Source organism: Erythrolamprus reginae, chromosome 1 (genome assembly GCF_031021105.1).
Source record: "Erythrolamprus reginae isolate rEryReg1 chromosome 1, rEryReg1.hap1, whole genome shotgun sequence".
Classification (NCBI taxonomy): Eukaryota; Metazoa; Chordata; class Lepidosauria; order Squamata; family Dipsadidae; genus Erythrolamprus; species Erythrolamprus reginae.
This window is the reverse complement of record NC_091950.1, coordinates 257,274,888-257,296,383: the sequence shown is the minus strand read 5'-3', so window position 1 is coordinate 257,296,383 and position 21,496 is coordinate 257,274,888. Positions and strand designations below refer to the sequence as shown.

Here is a 21,496-nt window from a genome sequence, read left to right as displayed (position 1 = left end):
TCCACATATTTTATATCATTTATTTATACACAATATGTGAAAATATCTGTATGTATTAAAAGTTCATGGGATTTGGAAATAGGTAATTATTGAGATTTATCTATGCTGCTATGCTGCATTTTTAATGCAAAGCTTTCTTTTCCCTTTGGAAATGATATGTTGGCTCCTCTGGTGCCAACATTAGCTTCAGGCATAAAAAATAATCCTATTTGTCACATTCTGTCCCAGTCTATTGTATAGTACAGCATCTAACAAGTGTAGGCTGTCCAGGACACTAGGAGGCAGTAATATATAGCTTGATACTAAGAAAGTTGGCAGAGTCTGAATGTGGTATATGACTTGGCCTTCCATCCTTCCAAAGTTGGTAAAATGAGGACCCAGGTTGTTATTGGGGGCAACATGCTGATTCTGTAAAGCACTTAGAGAGGACTAAAGCACTGTGGAGTGGTATATAAGTGCTATTTAGTGGTGTTCATGCTATTCACCCTAAATTTCATATAAGACTATACAAAACAAAGAGCCTTTGAAGGTTTTTATTTATGCTGAATGTGACCAAGACAGAATGAAGCAATCATTGCTTACTGAGGAACAGAAGTTTATTGTCAAATTTGTATCGTCTGCCCAATAAATGAAAAAGGTGTTTCAAAAAAGGGAATACCATGTTTATAGAAATACCATGTGTTTCAAATAAAAGGTAAGTGCTTGACTTACATCCATTCATTTAGTGACCATTCAAAATTTCAACAGCATTGAAAAAAGTGTCTTATGACTGTTTTTCATATTACGACAATTGCAGCATCCCCAAAGTCATGTGATCAGATTTTGGACACTTGGCGACTGGTTCATATTTATGCTGGTTGTGATATCGCAGCGATCCCCTTTGGTAACCTTCTGACAAGCAAAGTCAATGGGAAAGCCAGATTTGTTTAACAACCGTTTTACTAACTTAACAACTGCAGTGATTCACTTAACAATGATGGCAAGAAAAGTCATAAAATGGGATAAAACTCATTTAACAACTGCCTCACTTAGCAACATAAATTTTGGGTTCAATTATGGTCGTAAGGTAAGGACCAAAATTCTGTGAGTTGGATCCTTATCTGTCCCACTGTCAGGTATGCTTCTGTTCAAGATCCAGGAAAGAAAAACCCCAACTCCATGCTGAGTACTTTTAATAGACAAGAACTGATAGTGACAAAATGAAAGCAAGATCTGAGGCAACCGCCAGTTGTTTAGAAGGGATCACAGGTTAGATTATTTTCTGTCATGTACTGTTATACTGGGGCAACCTAGAGAAAGGATCAGCCATAAAGCCCCCCCCCCCCAGTAGGTAGCGTACGGAGAAATTAAATTGATTAAAATGCTGTGCCCAGCGAGCCTGATTAGGTGACAATTTCCTAGGGGTCTTCAATGCCTCAAGGTACTTACGGTCTTCCACACTTTGAAAGGATGTTTGGCCCCTTCAAGGAAATGTCTCCAGGTCAGTAAGGCCCAGCAGACAGCAAAAGCTTCTTTCTCCCAAATGGCCCACCTCCTTTCAGTTTCAATTAATTTACGGGAGGTGTAAGTGCAGGATTATAGATCCCCATCAGCATTTGCTTGCAGTAATACCGCTCTGACCGCCACGTTGCTGGCATTGGCTTGAACCACAAAAAGGGCATTTGTGTCTGGGTGCTTAAAAACTGGTTTTATTTATTTTATTATTTTATTCAACTTCTATTCCGCCCAATCCCGAAGGATTCAGGGCAGCTTACAACAATATATAAAAATATAAATTACAATAAAAAAGAAGTAAAAATCCCCAATAAACCCCAGTTATTAACCCACAACTCAATCAATACACGTCACTTGGGCTTCTCAAAATCTGCTTGGCACTCCATGGTCCAGGGGCCAACTAGGCTTAGGCTTGGCCTCCCCTGTAGTTTTAAGGAGGTTTGTAATTGGCAGGACAATCTGGGCAAAAGAGGGGTTGAACTGCCGATAAAAGTTGGCAAAGCCTAGGAAACTTTGTAGTTGGTTACGGTTGCATGGAGTCATCTACTCCATGACAGCTCTCACCATCTCAAGATCCATTTCAATGCCCTCATGCGATATGCAGTAATCCAAGTAGTCAATTTTACTCTGGTGGAATTCACATTTTGACAATTTAGCATACAGCTCATGCGCCATCAGTTTTTTTCAAGACTGACCACACCAGTCTCATGTGCTCGTCCATGGTCTCCATGTAAATGAGAATGTCGTCAAGATAAACCAATACTTTCTTATAAAGTACTCATGGAACACTTCATTGATCAGTTGCATGAACACTGCTGGCACCCCCTGCAGACCAAAGAGGATAACCCAGAACTGGAAACAACATAGAGGGCAATTGAAAACAGTTTTCCACTCATCACCCCCTTTAATTTGGACTTAGTAGTAGGCCTCTTAAGTTCAGTTTAGTAAAAAATCTTCCCCTTAGCTAGATGGTTAACATGTAAACATTTTCAATGCAAATGATGTTTAGGTTTTTATAGTCAACACATAAATGAAAAGAGCCATCTTTTCTCAGAAGAGCACAGGGGCAGCCACTCATGGCCTAGCAGGTTGGCAGAAATCTCGTTTCAAGTTTTTGTCAATTAAGTTCTGCAGCTCCTCCAGCTCCTGAGAGGTCATAGCAGGATCCACCCACCTCCTGCTACTGTTACCAGTTGCTGAAAATAATATATAAAACATTTAGGGGATAGTTTCTCAGAAAATTGCACATTCCAATCTTTGCACGTGGGGTATAATAAAACAATGATTATGCAATATTTGAAGGGCAAATCTCTTATGACCATATGAACACAAATACCTCTTATCCACTAAGAATGTTTTGATTCCAATCCAAGGTTTAAATGATAGCTAGGTCATTTTGACTTACCAGTGCCTAAACTACATCTTGAATTACTGGATTATTTTTGCACCTTTCCACTGCCTTTTTTTTTAAAAGGTTAGCAGAGTTCTGCCAATACATCCTGATTATCAGCATTTGAATTAAGGAGTTTTGCCTGAAGGTTAAAGAAAAATAAAGGGTTTTAAGCAAGAAAGTGAACTTGCTCAGTTGGGGGTGTGGGTAGGGCAAGATGGAAGGATTGATTAAAATATAAATTCTGAGTCTTCCCCCCCTTTCCTCTTGTAAATGTTCCTTTTTTTGTTTGTGCCGTTTTAAAAATCGTAAGAAGAATTCTTGATAATGAAATGAGAAAAAAATCAAGCTGAATTTCCCTTTTATCTTCCCATTTTAAAGCAGATTTCATCATAACCAGCTATTTGTTGTCTTTTCTTCATTATTAGTTATTCTTCTGTTTATATTTTTTGGGGGGTAAACTTTCTGTGCAAACATTTTCAAAACTGCTGCTTTCTTTTGTCCCTTTATGTTCATGTGTCATTGCAATATATGCTACTGCATCTTCCATTGTAGAATCTTACACCAAGCTAACTAGTTGGGTCTTATAGATGGATGAGCATGCACTATTCATACTCCACAGATTTAGTTTTGTTTTACTGGCAAGCTTTATGAAGAATGTTGTCCTTTCTCTTCCTCTCTAGGTTTCTGTCAGACAGGTAAAGACCTCAGGCTAGCGTCCATTTTAAATGAACCAATTGAAGTGCCTTCAGGATTTTTACTGGTTGGTGCAAAGTCGCCAACTTTACCTGATCACCTTTTGGTGTGTGCTGTGGATAAGCGATTCTTGCCTGATGATTATGGGCACAATGCCTTACTAGGTAAGTAGGATTGGTAATTTCCTTTGCTGTCATTCATTCACATTAACTGAACATTCTCATCATCTGTAGTTTGCTCTCTTATCCTTGAGTATAAGTATCCTTATCCTACAGCATGAGCATGAATACCAGTATAAAGGGTTTGACTCTAGTCTATGGTTAAAAACATAATAAGGTCGTATTGGCTTACCGATGCCTGGATTATACCTTGAATTGTTTTTGCACTTTCCATTGCCATTTTTTTAAACTTTAAAAAGTGTTAAAGTTTTTTAAAGTTTCATTCCTGCTGCTCTGGAATGCTTTTATTTTAAGATATGATGTCGGTAATCTACTTATTGGTCAATGTGTCCAGGGAATCCTCGACTGAGTACAACATTTATGATGTTAAGTGAGAATTTGTTACATGAGTTTTGCCCCATATTATGACCTTTCTTGCCACAGTTGTTAAGTGAATCACCACAGCTGATAAGTTAGTAACCTGGTTGTTAAGTGAATTGGGCTTCCCCAATAACTTTCCTTGTCAGAAGGTTGTAAAAAGTGACTACATGATTCTGGGACACTGCAACAGTCATAAGTATGTACCAGTTGCCAAGCATCTGAATTTTGATCACATGATCATGGGGGTGCTGCAAAGGTTGTAACTGTGAAAAATGGTCATAATTCACTTTTTTCAGTGCCATTGTAACTTTGAATGGTCACTAAATGAACTGTTGTAAATCGAGGACTATCTATAGTTCTTAGGAATACAGAAGCCATTGTACAGTACATTATGAATATCACTTTAGCTTTAATTTTCATTACATTTTTCTATATTTGTTAACAACTTCTGGAAGTTACTCTATACCTGGCATGAACTTATTGGAAGCTACATCGCTTTAGTTTCAGAAGATTTTTCAAATTTGGAATGTAAAAGTCCTGCCAGGTATCCATATCCTTATGGTTAATGGGTAGTACTCTAAATAAATAACAAAGCAAATATATTTATTTTTATACAGCTGTAAGATATACCAAGAGAATATAATATTAATATTATATAGTATAGCATTGCAGTGCATTGCAGTGTAGTGTAGTGTAGTGTAGCGTAGCATAGCAATGTAATGTAATGTAATGTATAGTATAGTATAGTATAGCATAGTATAGTATATAGTACAGAATTGTAAAGTTATAATACAATATGATACAATAAAATACAGTAATAAATATAATATAATATAACTAGACTAGACTAGACTAGACTAGACTAGACTAGACTAGAACAAACCTTGGAGATCTTAGTCCAACCCCCTGCCCAGGCAGGAAACCCTATACCAGTGATGGTGAATCTTTTTTTTTGGCTCCTGTGCCAAAAGGGTGCCTGTGCACGTACTAACACGCACATGCATACCCACACCCATGCCTCCTCGCCACCCCTCGCACATGTGCACAGGCCTCACAATGGACTTCTGAAGTCTGGGGACAATGAAAAATGGCTAAACGAGCCAACCGAAAATTCAAGAACAACAAACTTTGGATTGGGCTGTTGAGGCGTTTTTTGCTGCCCAAAGCTTCGGGAAGCATCCCTGAAGCCTGGGGAGAGCAGAAATGGCTGAAAAGAAGGCTGAAAATAAGTGGCCAGGGCACACACGCATGCTGGAGTTGACATAGGGCAATGCCTCACGTGTCCTCTGATATGGCTCCATGCCATAGTTTCTATGGCACACATGCCATAGTTTCACCATCATGGCCCTATACCCTTTCAGAGCAATAGTCCAATCTTCTTAAAACCTTCCAGTGTTGGAGCATTCACAACTTCTCAAGGCAAGTTGTCCTACTGATTAATTTTTCTAATTGTTAGGAAATGTCTCCTTAGATTAATATTTTCAAACCAAACTTATTTATGATCATTTTAAGATGGATTCATTAATAAACCTTGTCCTTGTCACATAAATCTACCTTGAAAGTTGCCATTTATGCATCTGATCTTGGAAGTTTAGTCAATCTTAGAGGAGGCACTGGTTGTAGATCTTCGACTTGGACTTGGACAGGAAAAAGAAGGATGACCTAAGTCTAATCTGTCTCATTTGCTCTTCTAGTTTGCTTTAGTTACAGAACTGCTGACTGGCAGGGGGTGGGTGGGATAAAACAGTCTGAAAGGAATGCAAAATAAAGATGGGATGTATAGATACATGTTAGTGAAATTAATTTTTTGAGTGGAAGAAGATACCTATCCAGAGTAAAGTCTGAAAGAAACTAGTTTGAGGCTAAGCAAATCCATTAATAACACTTTTAACAGCTACAGCTCAGATTTAGTGTATAACTTCAAACAAAGGGCAATTACTTCTCAAGTAAATTTACTCAAGTATATTTTGAAACTTTTGTTAGAAAGCTATTTTCCATATTGTATATATTTCATCCTTTTACTGGATAGAAAAAGTGTTTAGAATAGAATTCTTTATTGACCAAGTGTGATTGAACGCACAAGGAATTTGTCTTTGATGCATGTGCTCTCAGTGTACATAAAATAAAAGATACATTTGTCAAGAATCATGAGGTTAAAACAAAAGGTTTGATGTTTGAGTGGCTGTTAGTCATATTACTGGACAACAAAGACCTACAGAGGCCTGCCAATAAAAATCAAAGGAAAACCAGGTGAACCCATATAAATAAATTTAAGATTTCAGTTTATAGCCAGCTCTGTGGGAAGGGGCAGAGTAGATAACTTTGTCAAGCAATAATATGTTTTGCTGTAAAATCTTGCTGTCTTTGATGGGTTACAATACAATTGGGCAGCAATAGTAAAGGAATATAAGGGGCTATAAATTAGCAATGTGTTGTCATTTTAAAGATACAGGGAGTAGTGCTGAACCACTCAGCCCATTCATTGCTCCTGCTATTAACAGTTTAAAGTTCCTAGGGTTGTTAAATCAGAGGAAGTAGTATTTGTGTTAATTGCATGCTAAACTACAGGAGAAAAGGATAGTAAGAAACATTTGTTAATAATAATGCTACATTTGTATATATTATATTTGTGAGTATGTTAAATTGAAACAGGAACTATAAAATGCCAATGTTCTTTTTTACATTATGTACATATTCTTTACATTATTTACCCAGGGACTGTTTTGAGTTCCCTTCAACTCAGTTTCTTTCTAAGCTTTTGAATCGCTGACATTTGTAGCAAACCATGATGACACCTACCCAAATAACATCTACCCAGATGCCCTGCATCTGATGGAAATTATATTATTTACATGATGAAGCAGTCCCATGTTTTTCATCATTTTCCTGCTACCTCTGTCAATGCCCATGATTTAAAGAATTTGAAGCAGATGTTTATTTATTTACTTACAAGGCTTGGCAGGGAGCACACTCCAATTAGATGTCTCTGAGACACATTAAATTCTCCAATCCATAACTGAAATTAAAACACTACAAAATCCAGTTGGAAAATAAATATCTTATAACAAATAATATCGTAAAACTGAAAGAAATACTCAGTTCCTTCTCAAGATTGATAGGTGTAGCAAATTGGTCTACATTGCTTGATGGAACAAATTTGTACTAATTTATTGAAAGCCAGGAGGCAGGGGACTGTGCAAATGTTGCGGTTAATACTGTTCCATGCAGACAGTTGATAACTGCTTCTGTAATCTGTGAGTCTGCCAGGACGCACCTGTGTGTCCGCCTACCCAGGTACAGTAGCAGAATTGCGCTGGACTCTGCTAGCACTCAGAGCCACGGGGGCGAGCACAAGTCACCGTTCCACCTTAGCAGCCCACCTCTGTCCATACTCACATCCCTGAACAGAATTTAGTTCTGAGTACAGTGTTCCCTCGATTTTCACGGGTTCGAACTTCGTGAATTAATTAATATTTTTCAAAAATACTAATTAAAAAATACTTCGTGGTTTTTTTTCTATACCACGGGGTTTCCCGCCTGATGATGTCATACGCCATCTCCAAATAAGAAAAAAAAAAATATTGTTAATAAATAATTATGTTTATAAATATCCGGATCACTAAGTGTCTTATTTAATGGTTAGTACCAGTAATAATGATGAGTAAATGGTTGTTAAGGGAATGGGAAATGGTAATTTAGGGGTTTAAAATGTTAAGGGATGGCTTGTGATACTGTCCATAGCCAAAAATGGTGTATTTACTTCCGCATCCCTACTTTGCGGAAATTTAACTTTCGCGGGCGGTCTCGGAACGCATCTCCCGCGAAAATCGAGGGAACACTGCTAGGGCGGCTTCAGAGCCAACTTTAAAAAGTGATTTTGCTATTTCATAAGTAAATTACCTTAAGTGATGGGTTACATTTTCTTATCTCTGCCAGAATTCTTGTTTTCAATATCAACATGCATGTTTCCTGAGGGAATTCTGTTTATTTGCTCTGGTTGAAAACTTTGAGGGTCAATATTTGCAGTAGGAAACAGGTGGCTTAGCTGAAAAAGGTCTTTGGAACATTTGTTAATTGATTGCACTTTTGATGGTGGGTATGTCTGGAGGCATCCAGCAAAATGACTGTGCATTAAGTAACTTATTGAGCTTTTTTTTGTCTTCCGGTTCCTATTCATGACAAGCAGTGATGTGTCTGGAGGGTATAAATAAGGTTCATCTATTGCTTTTGGTTTCCGTTCATTGCCTCTGTGACTTGCACTGGTCATATGTGTGTATGTGTGTGTTCAAATACCTATTCTGGAATTGCGTCTCCTGTTCACAAACCATATCCTGTACTATTTTGTTTCTGAATCAATGCACTGAAGTAGGAAAATTATTGCAGTACAAGAAACGGGAATGTGTCAAATAGCCTTTGCACACACCTCTTAAAATCAGAACAGTTAACAGAAATAAAGTTTTGGAGTTCTGCCTGAAGCATTTAAGACATCATTATCCCTTGTTTTCTTTATGTGTCATCTTCCAGTTTACTTAACTCATTCATTTTGCTGCTGAGGCTCAAACATAGACATTTAAAACTTTTTTAGTATTAAAAAATAGCACTTAAAGAAGCAAGATAAAATGTAAAATCAATAGTATATGAAATTTGCTGTAAAAACCAGCTTGAAGCATTAGAAGAAACATGATTGAAAATAATGGTCTTAAACAGCTGCCTGAATAAAGCTTATATTGATAGTTTCTTTTTTCTACCTACCACCAGTGATGATGCCCCATTAATTGAAGACTTTTTCTTAACCTGTGGGAGTTTTCCAATTTTTGTTTGTTTGTTTTTCTTCCTTTTTTCTTCCACAGCTAGACTTTTTCCTCCAATTCCAAAAGCTTCATTTTGCCAGTTTATCTCCATTCTTACGAAGACTTGTTAATTTCTTAGGACAAAATTAAGCACTGTAACGGGAAAAGATTGAGAATATCTTCATATTGTGCATTGGGCATACAATATGCTCATGCAAATCATATAACCTTTTAAGTCAATTTCTTCCCTTCTGTTTTCATTAAGACTCATAGCTAATAGTTGATTTTGGTTGCTCCTGAAAAAGCTAAGCAGGTTTGGAACTGCAGACTAAATTGGCGTATCTAAAAACATACTCAGAGGCAGTAGTAGTTGCAGATTTTAAAGGGAAAATAAAGACGTGGCCTATCCTATGAAGGATTCATATGATAGCAACTTCAGAATGTATTGGTTTTTTTCTCAGTAAAGGTAGCAGTGGGCCATGTTACTTTGATCTTGTCAACCACAACAATAACATCTATTTCTATATCACTTTTCTACTTAACTCTGAGTCCACAGGGACCTTAACATCTGTAAAATTGAAATGTAATGGCTGCATTGATAAATTATACATATCCTCTGATCTTAAAGGTTATAATTTTACATAATTATAAATTATGTAAAGCAATCGATAGTTGTTACAAATGCAGTGTGAATGACTGTACTTAGTGCTAAATTAGAATTATGCATCTATGTTTTGGATCAACTATTTTTATCAAATTTAAGCTCATATAGAGCACATTAAATATATCTAGCCTAAAAGATACTTAAACAGTAGCTGATAAACCAGACCCCACAAAAAATCTGTATGGAGAGACAGAGAGAGGTGGGTGGGGGCATGAGGCTATAGACAAATCACTGATAGATGTACAGAAGTGAAAAATCTTACTAGTATGATTTCTCACACCATGTTATATAGCTAACAATTAATTAAAGTTGCACATCCAAAAACATTAGTGCATGTATGAAATTGAATCCATTCATTCTTGGAATACAATAATTTAAAATACAAGGATTCCCCTTAGCCCAGAATCTGTTTTTCTTCAGTGACCATTTTAAGATTCTATGCACAATGTGTTCATAGAATTGACTTTTTAAGGTTGCTACTTATTGCCACATTCTAGCCCAATCATTAAATATATATATTTTATTATATGCAAGAAGAAAAAAAGCCCACAAAAACATATTTCTCTTAGGTACTGGTCTTATATACATACTCATAGCATGTTCCACAGTTGAATTGGTAATGTTTAAGACACAAAATGGGAAATTAAACATATCAACTGATAAATGCAGTTGGAGTGGTGGTGGCCTAGAGGTGGAGCTCTCAGCTCAAAATTTATTTATTTTATTATTTATTATTTGGATTTGTATGCCGCCCCTCTCTGGAGGCTGTCAGTTCAACCCTTGGTAGCAGCAGATATTTCCTTCTTTCTGGATAGTTGTCTGCTGTGAACTCTTCATAGGTGCCAGGAAGGGCATCCTGCCAGTAAACTCAGTTTCAATCAGTCACCCTAAACTCACCCTGAAGCAAGGGACTGCAGAGTCATTAAAAAAACACCTTGATAAATAAAACGCAAATTTTGAAATAGTTCTGCAAATGACACAAATGTTTTTTCACATATATAGAGTGGCGAATCCTTCACACTGTTATGCAATTGCTTCTCCAGTATTGAACTATCTGGTTTTTAGATCATAAGATCCTAGTTTTAATGTCTTCTATAGTTGTTCAGGCTTTATTTTATTTTATTTATTTTATTTGTCATACAAATATAGTATTGTATTGTAGTATGTTTAACATAATATAAGTATAAAGTAGAGATAGAAAAGATAAAAAAGACATTAAGACAGGAACGGTAGGCACAAAGGTGCACTTATGCATCTTCCTTTCTCTGATCAATTCCTAGGAAAGAAAACCCTTGACTCCATAGATTCAGAGAAAAGGTACTGTTACTAAGAACAAACTGATAGCAACAAAATTTGGGCGATGTCTGAAGCAAACACGAATGGAAAAGACAAATTGAAACTTACCCCAGAGTCCATTCCCCAGTAGTCAGGCAGACAGAGTCCAATCATCAACCAGGATTATATTTTGGGCATGTCTCTGGTCCAGGTGCTCTGTGCTGCCCTCCTACATGCCAGGTACACTTGTTTGACAGATTAATAATATGTTAATAATGCAGAAAATATATTCAAGTGACATCAACATATTACATACATATAAATAAATAACCAGAACAGTGCAAATACACCAAATTAACAAAATATTATTAATTTTGCCATCAACAATATTAAATCAGCAATAAGATGGCACAAAGGATAAAGACAAAATACTCCTGCATCACACTAGAAAAATATTTGTTTTCACAATAATACCAATAAATAACAGGTAACCAGAAGATAAATTATATGCAATAATGTTTAAAACTATAGTAAACTCCACCAAATCCAAGATTTTTTCTCATACATGTACCTGCTATTGAGTTCCATAACTTAATATATTTAAGCTTTTAAATGTGCAATGTATAATGTCTCTTAACAAATAGCATGTCCACGGCTCTAAGAGCAACACCTTTTTTTCCTCTTTATTCTTTATTCTTTTCCTAGGATGTTATCATATCTATTAAACATACGGTGAGATATTACTGTGTATGCATTTAATATAATTTAGAATGTGAAATTTAAAATAACAAAGTCCCGCTTCAGATCTTCTCAGCACAAGTCTCAAAATATGATGTGGTTGTTTGTTTTTTGAAAATCCTTAATCCTTAGCTCTACACAGCTTCTCCTTTGCATATTCAAATCTTCCTATTTCCCAGAATGCTTGCTTCTTGAATCCAGGATGGTGTTTGCTTCTCGAATCTAAAATGGCGAGATGGCTCCAAAAAACATGTCAACTCCAAAGCAACACATCTTTTCCTCACACTTAGAAGGGAACAATTTTGAAAAAAACCTAACACCATAATCAAAATGTATACCAAATTAGCTCTGATCCAAACTTCATATTTAACGGCTATGAAGCTCTTCAGGCAGAATAGAGAAAATTAGGCATTTTTGCTGACTTGTGCTCTTGCCTGCTCCCGATTGTAACAATTTTGCAACTGAATCCAATTAGCTTCCTTAGCACTCTCGCCGGGCCCCCCTCATTTTTCAATTTGGCCGGGCCCGTGACGCCTGTACCGGTAATACTGCCCTATCGGCGGCCCTGTCTGCACCCTGCCGGTCTTCCGGAAAGTTGTTAAGACTTGGCTTTTCTGGCAGGCCTGGAACTAGGACTGATTGCAAGTATGAAAGGTTTTTGTAGGATATTATGATTTTATGGGGTTTTGCCCCGTGCAATATTTTGAGTGTCTATGCGACGTTTCGGTGAAATCACATTCACCATCATCAGGCTGAAGTTGTAAGCTTCGTGCTGCTGTAGATTTAGATACTATATCTACAGCAGCACGAAGCTTACAACTTCAGCCTGATGATGGTGAATGTGATTTCACCGAAACGTCCCATAGACACTCAAAATATTACACGGGGCTAAACCCGAACTCAGAACAATCGACATACATATACCCGTGAAAATCTACGAAAACACACACACACACACACATATATATATATATAAACATTTGACATTTAAACTTAAAAAATTTATATATATATATATATATATATATATATATATATATATATATATATATATATATATATATTTGTTTTCGTAAATTTTCACGGGTATATGTATGTAGATTGTTCTGAGTTCGGGTTTTGCCCTATGTAATATTTTGCATGTTTATGCGACGTTTCGGCGAAATCACATTCACCATCATCAGGCTAAAGTTCCAATCTTTGTGTTGTTGTAAAATGGAATGTTAGCAACTGTCATTTCTTCCTAGTATATAGTGTGGGGGTGGAGATTTGTTTTGAATGTAGCAAATAGATTGGGTGATTATGTTTCAGTGATCTGAGAATTTATACAGAAGAATTGCTCTAGAAGCTATAGAGATTGAAAGGAGACCCCTTTGCATACATAAAAGAGATGACACGTCCCGACTACCAGAAATTTGGAAACCAGCCTTAAACAAAAAAAAACACTTCATAATAATCAGCATGTCAATCCTTCTAATAATTATGATTTTAGAAATTTGATATTTGGAAATCAGCCTTAAACAAAACACTTCATAAAAATCTCCATGTCATTCCTTCTAATAATTATGATTACACCAACCAATCAGATCACTGAAACATAATCACCCAATCTATTTGCTACATTCAAAACAAATCTCCACCCCCACACTATATATGTGTGGTGATGATGGTGAATGTGATTTCGCCGAAACGTCGCATAAACATGCAAAATATTACACAGGGCAAAACCCGAACTCAGAACAATCTACATATATATATATATATATATATATATATATATATATATATATATATATATATATATATACATACATACAGTGATCCCCCGATTATTGCGAGGGTTCCGTTCCAGGACCCCTCGCAATGATCGGTTTTTCACGAAGTAGCGCTGCGGAAGTAAAAACACCATCTGCGCATGCGCAGATGGTGTTTTTACTTCCGCCGCAGCAGCGAGGAGCCGAAGATTGGGGTTTCCCCGCTGCCCACGCAAACTCCTCGCTGCTGCCGCGCCCGCCGCTTGTCTGCCTGCCGCTTGTCCGCCCGCCGCTTGTCCTCCCGCTGCTTGTCCGCCGCCTGCCCACGCGCCCGCCCTTCGCCCGCCCACGCCGTTCGCTCGCGCCGCTTCCCAGCTGAGTCCTGAAGCGAACTTCCGCGTTTGGCTTCGGGACTCAGTTGGAAAGCCGCGCGGCTGTTTTAAAACGTTGCCGCCGGCATGGGGTGCTTCCTAGCAGCCCCCCAAACCCGGGTGGCCGGGCGAGCAGCGAGCGAACGGCGGGTGGCCGGGCGAAGGGCGGGCGAGCGGCGAATGGCGGGCGAGCGGGTGCTGGGGGGGGCTTCTCGCCCTCCCGCCAGCAAGAGGGGGAAGACCCAGGGAAGCCGCCCAGCAGCTGATCTGCCCGGCGCCATCTACGCATGCGTGGCCATAAAAAAAAGGGCGCGCATGCGCAGATGGTGTTTTTACTTCCGGGTTGAAAAATCGCGATTTAGCCCGTTCGCAATGATCGGGATCGCGATACCCGGGGGATCACGATACCCGGGGGATCACTGTATATATATATAATTTTTTTAAGTTTAAATAGTTAAAAGAAGAAGGGGAAGGGAAATGGGAGGAAGGGAAAAGGGGGAAGGATGCACAATAAGGGGAAATCTTACATTATACGTAATATGATATACACAAGCATATTATAACAGCAGTTATATATATTTGTACATTACAGGGAGTAAAAGGTGAGTATAAAAAATATAAGGTAAGTGAATGAAATGATGAAAGGACATAAAAGGGAAAAAAAAGAAAGTGTAGGAAAATTAGAAAAGGGAGGAAGAGGAAGGGGGAGAGGGATGTCTGCGAGATGGCAGACATTTTCGAAGTGTACGACTTTATGGTCTAAAGCAGTGTTTCCCAACCTTGGCAACTTGAAGATATCTGGACTTCAACTCCCAGAATTCCCCAGCCAGCATTTGCTGGCTGGGGAATTCTGGGAGTTGAAATCCAAATATCTTCAAGTTGCCAAGGTTGGGAAACACTGGTCTAAAGGAGTGGTGGGTGTATATTGTATAAAGTAGTAGATCAAATGTAGAATTGTGGTAGTAAGTTTTGATATTTCTATAACGCTGTGGATGTTTTAGTATTTCAAAATACATTGAGGAGTTATGTTGCAAGAGTCTATATTTAAATTCGGGTTGTTTGTGATCGGTATTTGGTCGTATTATGTTGTTATTCTTTGTTTTCAATTGGAGCCTAGGAAGGCGAGCAAAGTTTCTCATTTTTGGGGAAAATTGTTAATTTTTTTTTGTTAACCATTGATACCATTTCTCCCATACCTTGTAGAAGTCTGATTCCTTTTTGTTTTGAATTTCCATTGTAATTTTGGACATCTCAGCACATTCCATATTTTTTATGATGATATTTAATACAGTTGGAATTTTTTCTTGTTTCCAAAACTGGGCATATGTAATTCTGGCTGCTGTTAATATTCGTATAATACGATATCTATCTTCTTGTGGGATTTTTTTCTCTAAAGATATCTAGGAAGAATAGTTCTGGTTTGGGTATTATATTTTCATATATTTTATGTATTATATTTTCAGTATGATTTGATCCATATTGATCCAGGTTTTTGATTTCTTGCCAAAAAAATTTAGGGTGTAAAAATTGCTATCTTTTTATTGTTGTATTTGTAATTATTGTTAGCCGCTCTGAGTCCTTTTTGGAATGAGTGGCATATAAATACTACTACTACTATTTCTACTATTACTTCTACTACTACTACTACTACTACTACTACTACTACTACGAAGCTGGCCTCTCTGAGTCTAAGCAATTCTCGGCAATTCCACTCAGCGATTCCACTCTCATACCACCTGCACATTTCCCCTCCCCAATGCCCATTGCTCCCTCGCTTCCCGTTTCCATGGCAGCTGGCAGCAAGCATGAAGGAGAGTGATGATGGCCAGATGGACAATTGCTTTTCTGTTCATTTCAGAAGAGTCTAAGCCCCAAAAGGAAGACTCTATTGTAGTGTCTGGCACTATCATAGGAACCCAATATTTTCTGCAATATTCAGCAGAATAGTGAAATAATAAAAGAACCTGGGCACAAGTGGAGTGCATCTAAAACTAAAAGACTTATTTGGGTCTTTGGCCTTGCCTTGAAAGGTCAAAGGGCTAAGAGGAATGATAGTGCCTCAGATATGGTCTGCCAGAATTGGCCAAATAAAATTAACAGACTAATCAACCTTTGGTCAGGGTTGATATGGGCTGATTTTAAACCGATGACCTTGAGGTGAAAGGCCTTTATCAATTGGACTACAAATATTGATTTCTAGCCATCTCGAGGTCTCAGCCATATGACAGAGATAAATTGGAGCACCTTCTGGTTGGTTTGGCTTCGATGACCTCTGATTTAACTACAATGCACATGGAAAATCTTTTTATTTAATTTATTTACAAGATGAGGTTATTTGTCTTCCCTTGTGCTAGTAGGTCCAGATGCTTGTTTATAACTGGGCGTGACATAAAAGTCACATTTACTTACTGAATTGCTTGAAAATGTCATGCCAGTACAATTTGATTGTATGATAATTTTAAAAATCCTCTCCTAAATATGGGAAATGGGCCTGCTGTTATTTGGAAGCGCTTTTATTGGGCATGCCAGTTTGCAAAATAGCAGTCCAACTGTGGGGGGAAAAACATTGTGCCCTTCTAGGAATTTTGGAAATGTACAGCATAATTCCACTTCTGCCTTTTAAGGATTCTTTTAAGTGAATATTTTATAGGCTTATCTGTTAAATCCTGTAAGTTCTGTAATGTTCTATATCTAGGTTAACTTGTTAAACAGTGTTGTTAAGCAGAAAATGTAAAAACCCCTTTGAATTGTTTACCTGCTTCCTATTGGTCGCTGTAGAAGGCGCCAAAATGGAAGAGCTATCAGCCGCCGGTTGTTGCTGGGCGAAAGTCTTTAAATAGGCGCGCTACTGGTCTTACGCGCCTTCTGCTTCACTCGCGCCTGGAGTGAAAGTGTTTCAGCCGCTCGCTACGAGCCTAAGAGAAATAAAGGATTTAAATTGGAGACCGTGTTTCTCGGTTATTACATTATCCATTTGTTCTCATTAATTAAAAACAACAACAACAACTAGGTTCTTTGTGACATTAGCTGACCATCAGCCAGTCAGCTTTATTCATAGCCTGTCCTCTTATACAAAGTTGCTTTCAAAATCTCTCAGCTTGTATAGTATGTGGGAAAACAGATAAAATACCTGCAGTTAAACATAGAATCTATTTATCATGGAAATTATTTTAAATTGCTCCTGCACTCAAACTCTGCATATAAATTATAGTTGGCAAGAAAATTGTTTTTTTTAGTTTTGGGCTGCAATTGGATGTCTAGAGTGTAAAATAAATTCAAACAAGTTAATTTCAAATCCAAGTGTTAAAAGACTCAGATATTTTATTTAGTTGTTTGTCATATAGCAAAATCTAATGCTCAACCCACAATATTATTTTTTATTTTTTTAATTTGGTGGCAATTAGAGTCTGTTCTTAGTATGGGAGAAGTTGTATTACTATTTTTCAGCATTGTGGAGCAGCTGTATTTTGGCTGTGTGCCAAAGTCTAATAAGGGATAATTCTCAAATTATCTGGGTCATAAACATCTAAAAAGTGTAATCAAACTTGTAGCTGTTCCGTGGTAGTAATTTTTTTCCATTTTTCCTTATTCCCATTTTTGGTTGTTACCTGGCTAGCCATCTGAGATATATGATATTTGATGGAGTTAGAGACCAGTCATTGCAGGACGCTAAGATGTCTGACTGACTTCGCAGTGTTTATTGCCTTTATACAGTTTTCCAAGCAGCAAAAGGTAACAAAGAGCAACAGCATTTTATTGGTGAATTCTCCTCACCAATCCTTAAGAACATCCTGTTGATACAAACTAGGTGAGATCATGTACTAGCCAGGGATAGTGTCCTATATCATCCTGGTGATGTGAACTGGGTGAGATCATGTAACTATTCGAGGCCTGCTTGAGGTAGGCAGTTTGCTGCACACAACCTCTACATAACCTCTATCTGTACAGGTATTCCCACCTCAGTTTTCATTATAATCTAAATGAAAGAAATAAAAATGGTCATTAAAGGCAGGTTTGGTGTTTTTATTTTTGTTTTTTAAATCTGGCCTGTGTCTCTTCTTGTGCTCAGAGCTAATGTTCCTTTTGTTAAAGCCATTCCAAGCAGACTGAAGCACATTGTATGGGCTATTTGATTTATCTTACTTCATCTTTGTTACTGTTTATTTCATCAGGTTTCTCTGGAAACTGTGTTGGCTGTGGCAAGAAAGGATTCTGCTACTTTACTGAATTTTCTAATCATATCAATCTAAAGCTGACCTCTCAGCCCAAGAAACAGAAACACTTAAAGTATTATCTGGTCAGGAATGCACAGGGCACACTTACCAAAGGTTCTGCAATCTGCTGGAAAGGGGCAGGTGAGATAATGTAGCTATCCTTTTAAAAGGTCTGGAATAGGTCTGTAGAGTTTAGAAGTTACTGACACAGAACTCCTTAGAAATAAATCTAAGATGCCCAAGATCATTGACATTTTGTTTAAAAGCTCAATAAAACACTTCTAAAAAGTGTAAATATCTACTCTAAAGTTTCTTTTTTAAAAGGGCCTTAACAGATTGTCCAGAAAACATAAACACCTATAGATTCCTAGTATCCTTCAAAATAAGACTCAACTATAATGTATGAGTAGATGGTCTTCTCCCATTCAGTCTTCTCCCATTCCCAGAGTGTTCTGCCGGGCTCTCTGATAGGAGCCTCCTGAAAATTCAAGGGTACAAATTTCAGACACACACACGTTTGAAAATTCAAAACAATGTTCTTTATCCCAAAATTCAAAATAAACTAAGCACTCTTTTTGTATTGCAAAGAGCACTCGTCCCAAAACAACCGGGTAGTCTGTACAATTTCCCTTAAGCAGTCATTAAGTACTTAGCTAGCAGCTCTGAAGAAACTTCACACCCCTTCTTCTTCCAACGAAGTGAGACACACACACACACGTTGCTCTGCTTTGTTTTCAAAGGCGTGAAAAAGCAACAAAGTCCAGAAAACACAGGATTCTTGTCGAACTGCGATCAAATACTCTTCCACAATGGCCAAACCCACATGCTGCTATTTATAGCAACAGTCCTAATTACTGGAGCCCCACCCAAACACGGGTGGCCTCACTTATCTCCTGTAATATGTTCTTACTTGGTCTCTTCTATGCATAATTCTGCGCTTGCGTGGGTCCAAAACGTCATCATCTGAATCAATGGAAGATAAGGGAGATTGCCTGGGCTGTGTGCCAAGCCCCCCTCTGCCGAGTCACTCCCACCTTCTTCTTGGTCCGAGGAAACTAAACTCTGAACTGATTCTGTCGGCAATAACACAGGCCTGTGACATATTGAAGTTTCCCCTGCATCCACCTCCACATTCCCTGGAGCAGGAGCTGGGCCAGAGCCAACCACAACACAGAGGAGACTAGATTGGACAAAATAATTGATATGAAGATGAATTATATGAAATAAATGATTTGAATGACAATTCTCAGGAATAAATAATAATTCACGAGTTCCTTCTTTGAAGCAATAATGTGGGCAAATCTGCCTACATGTGTTGACATGTAAAATTCATTTCATGTAAAAAAATGTTTTGCCAAAACAAAGTGATCAATTCTCATTGGATAACAAACATCTTGGGGTTTTTTTTAGAATTCAGAAACCGACAATCCTCCTCCAGCATTTCTTCCCATACGTTGTTTCAGCCTCCAGAGAATACAGGCTCTTCAGCAACTGTTACGAATGAACCATTTCTAGCAACACATCCAGTAGGTCAAGCTGGAATTCATCAGACAAGTAAGTTTTGAGGTTTTTCCCCCTCAAATGTTCCAGTCTGGATTTTCCTTTGCTTGGTATTTGACAATCAACTTGGGTGGATTGAAACAACAGCACGGCTTTAGCATTTTGTATGAACCTAAATCGCTTGGGGTAATGTATGCATTTTGCCTATCATTTATCACCATTGATTGAATATATCTGGCACTGAGTTAATCCATTTTGGCAGCTTTCCAAAACATTAAATCGTAAAATAATCAAAGTGGTTGGATTTGCACTTTAGGCAAGGGCAGAAATGAATAACTAAAACTAATCCTGAACACAAAGTAGAAAGGGGTCATACACCTGTGATGCACCATGGATGCATAATTCAGATTTTTGTTTCAGGTGGTATTTACTGCCAAGAATAGCCTGATATGCAATGATTTATTTGAAATGTGAAATATAGTTCCACTTCCAATAATTCTTTGATAGTTGGAAAGCTGTTGTTGATTTCTTTGGTCTTACAGTATGAACAAAGTTAGAGAGTTAAGTTAAATTATTTCTAAGTCAAGTGTGCATATTTGAAACTGTTTTAAAGCCAGGGCTTTTAGCATACGTATAAGTAAGAGAATTCTGTGACTTAGACTTTAAAACATCTCACAGCTTCATCTGACAGGAAGAAAAAGCCAAACTAAGCCAAGACATTGTAGGGATGGTCCTATATTGAAGAGATGGGAACTAATTACATCTAAATGAAAGAGAATTTTGTTCATTTTTAAAAATCTGGATGACCTTGACAAAATCTTGACTGGTGGATTCTTTGATTTGAAGAATGGTAATGGTGGCTGATTATCAGCGCTATAATTTCATAGCTGGGAAAACCGGCTGAGTCATTCTCTCTCAACCCAACCCACTTCGCAGGATGGTTGTTGTAGAAGAAATAGGAGGAGGAAGGAGTTTTGGGTGTTTTTGCCATCTTGAGTTACTTGTAAAAAAATAAAGATGAGAAATAAACCAATCAATTTAAAAATAAGTTCCATAGCTTCCACCAATGCTAAGTCTCTCTGTATCTGCACTGTGAATTGCCAATCACAGGAACACTAGCTGGAATTCTGAAAATGACAATCCAGGTTAGAAAAGGTGCTATCAAATTTACATGGCACTGGTTCAGAGGCGGGTTCTTCCCAGTTTGAACCGATTCGCCTAAACCAGTTGCAACCAGCTGGTGATGTCACGGAACTGGTTCTGTTGGTGCCTGTCTGTGGATGCCGACATCTTTTTAAAATTATTTTTTCCTGGCACTGTGCATGCATCGCCATTTTGTTTTCACATTTTTTTGGGGGGGGGGGGGAGAGCTTTTTTTTTCTTTTTTGTCACTGTGCAGGTGTGCCATGCCACATGGAAGGAAGTGAACCAGCAACGAGGTAAATTAGAACTCACCCCTGTACTGGTTGATAATGGCCACTTGGTTACTGGCCTAACAATGCGAATAATTATGGTGAAAACTCTATAAGCCTTTCCACTGCATTCATTTTGGTTGAAGGGACCAGTTCTAGATAGCTACTTCAGTTCTTAAAATAACATTTTAAGTATTCAGTCCTAGTAGGAAGTGCTTTCTTAGGGAGCTAAAATAACCCTTGTTCGTTCAGAAGTAAGCCTCATAAAATTCAATGTGACCCTCTCATAAAATTATTGAATAAAAGTGCAAGCCAAACTTTGACTGTGCTTTTAGTTAGGATTTTGACTAAAATATGATATTTAGACTTCATCATAACAATTGTGTTAAAGTTTAGAGAGTGGATTAAATAAAATATCACTTTTCTTGTTTAGTAGGTGTTTTTGGAGAAATTTACAAATGCGAGAAAGTGCATGGCACACTTCTTTATTTATAAAAAGTGTATGATATTAAAATACGAAATAGTCTGCATCACTATGGAATTACTGTTCAGTATTAATTGCAATAAAAACAGCATATAACAGAAATGAAAACATCTGTGAGAATAAATTGGTTGCTTAGTGAATGATTAACGTTGGACAGAGAATGAACAAGAATGTA

The 21,496-nt window shown here is 37.7% G+C and overlaps 1 protein-coding gene across 1 annotated transcript in view; it reads left to right on the top strand.

Annotated features, from left to right (window-relative positions):
• Positions 1-21,496, top strand: part of GREB1 (growth regulating estrogen receptor binding 1) — a 93,932-nt gene that overhangs the window by 21,364 nt on the left and 51,072 nt on the right. Inside the window, exons 4-6 of the mRNA XM_070732891.1 lie at positions 3,568-3,744; positions 17,884-18,066; positions 19,336-19,479. Of these exons, the coding sequence (XP_070588992.1) occupies positions 3,568-3,744; positions 17,884-18,066; positions 19,336-19,479 (504 nt within the window). The remainder of the gene's footprint in view (positions 1-3,567; positions 3,745-17,883; positions 18,067-19,335; positions 19,480-21,496) is intronic.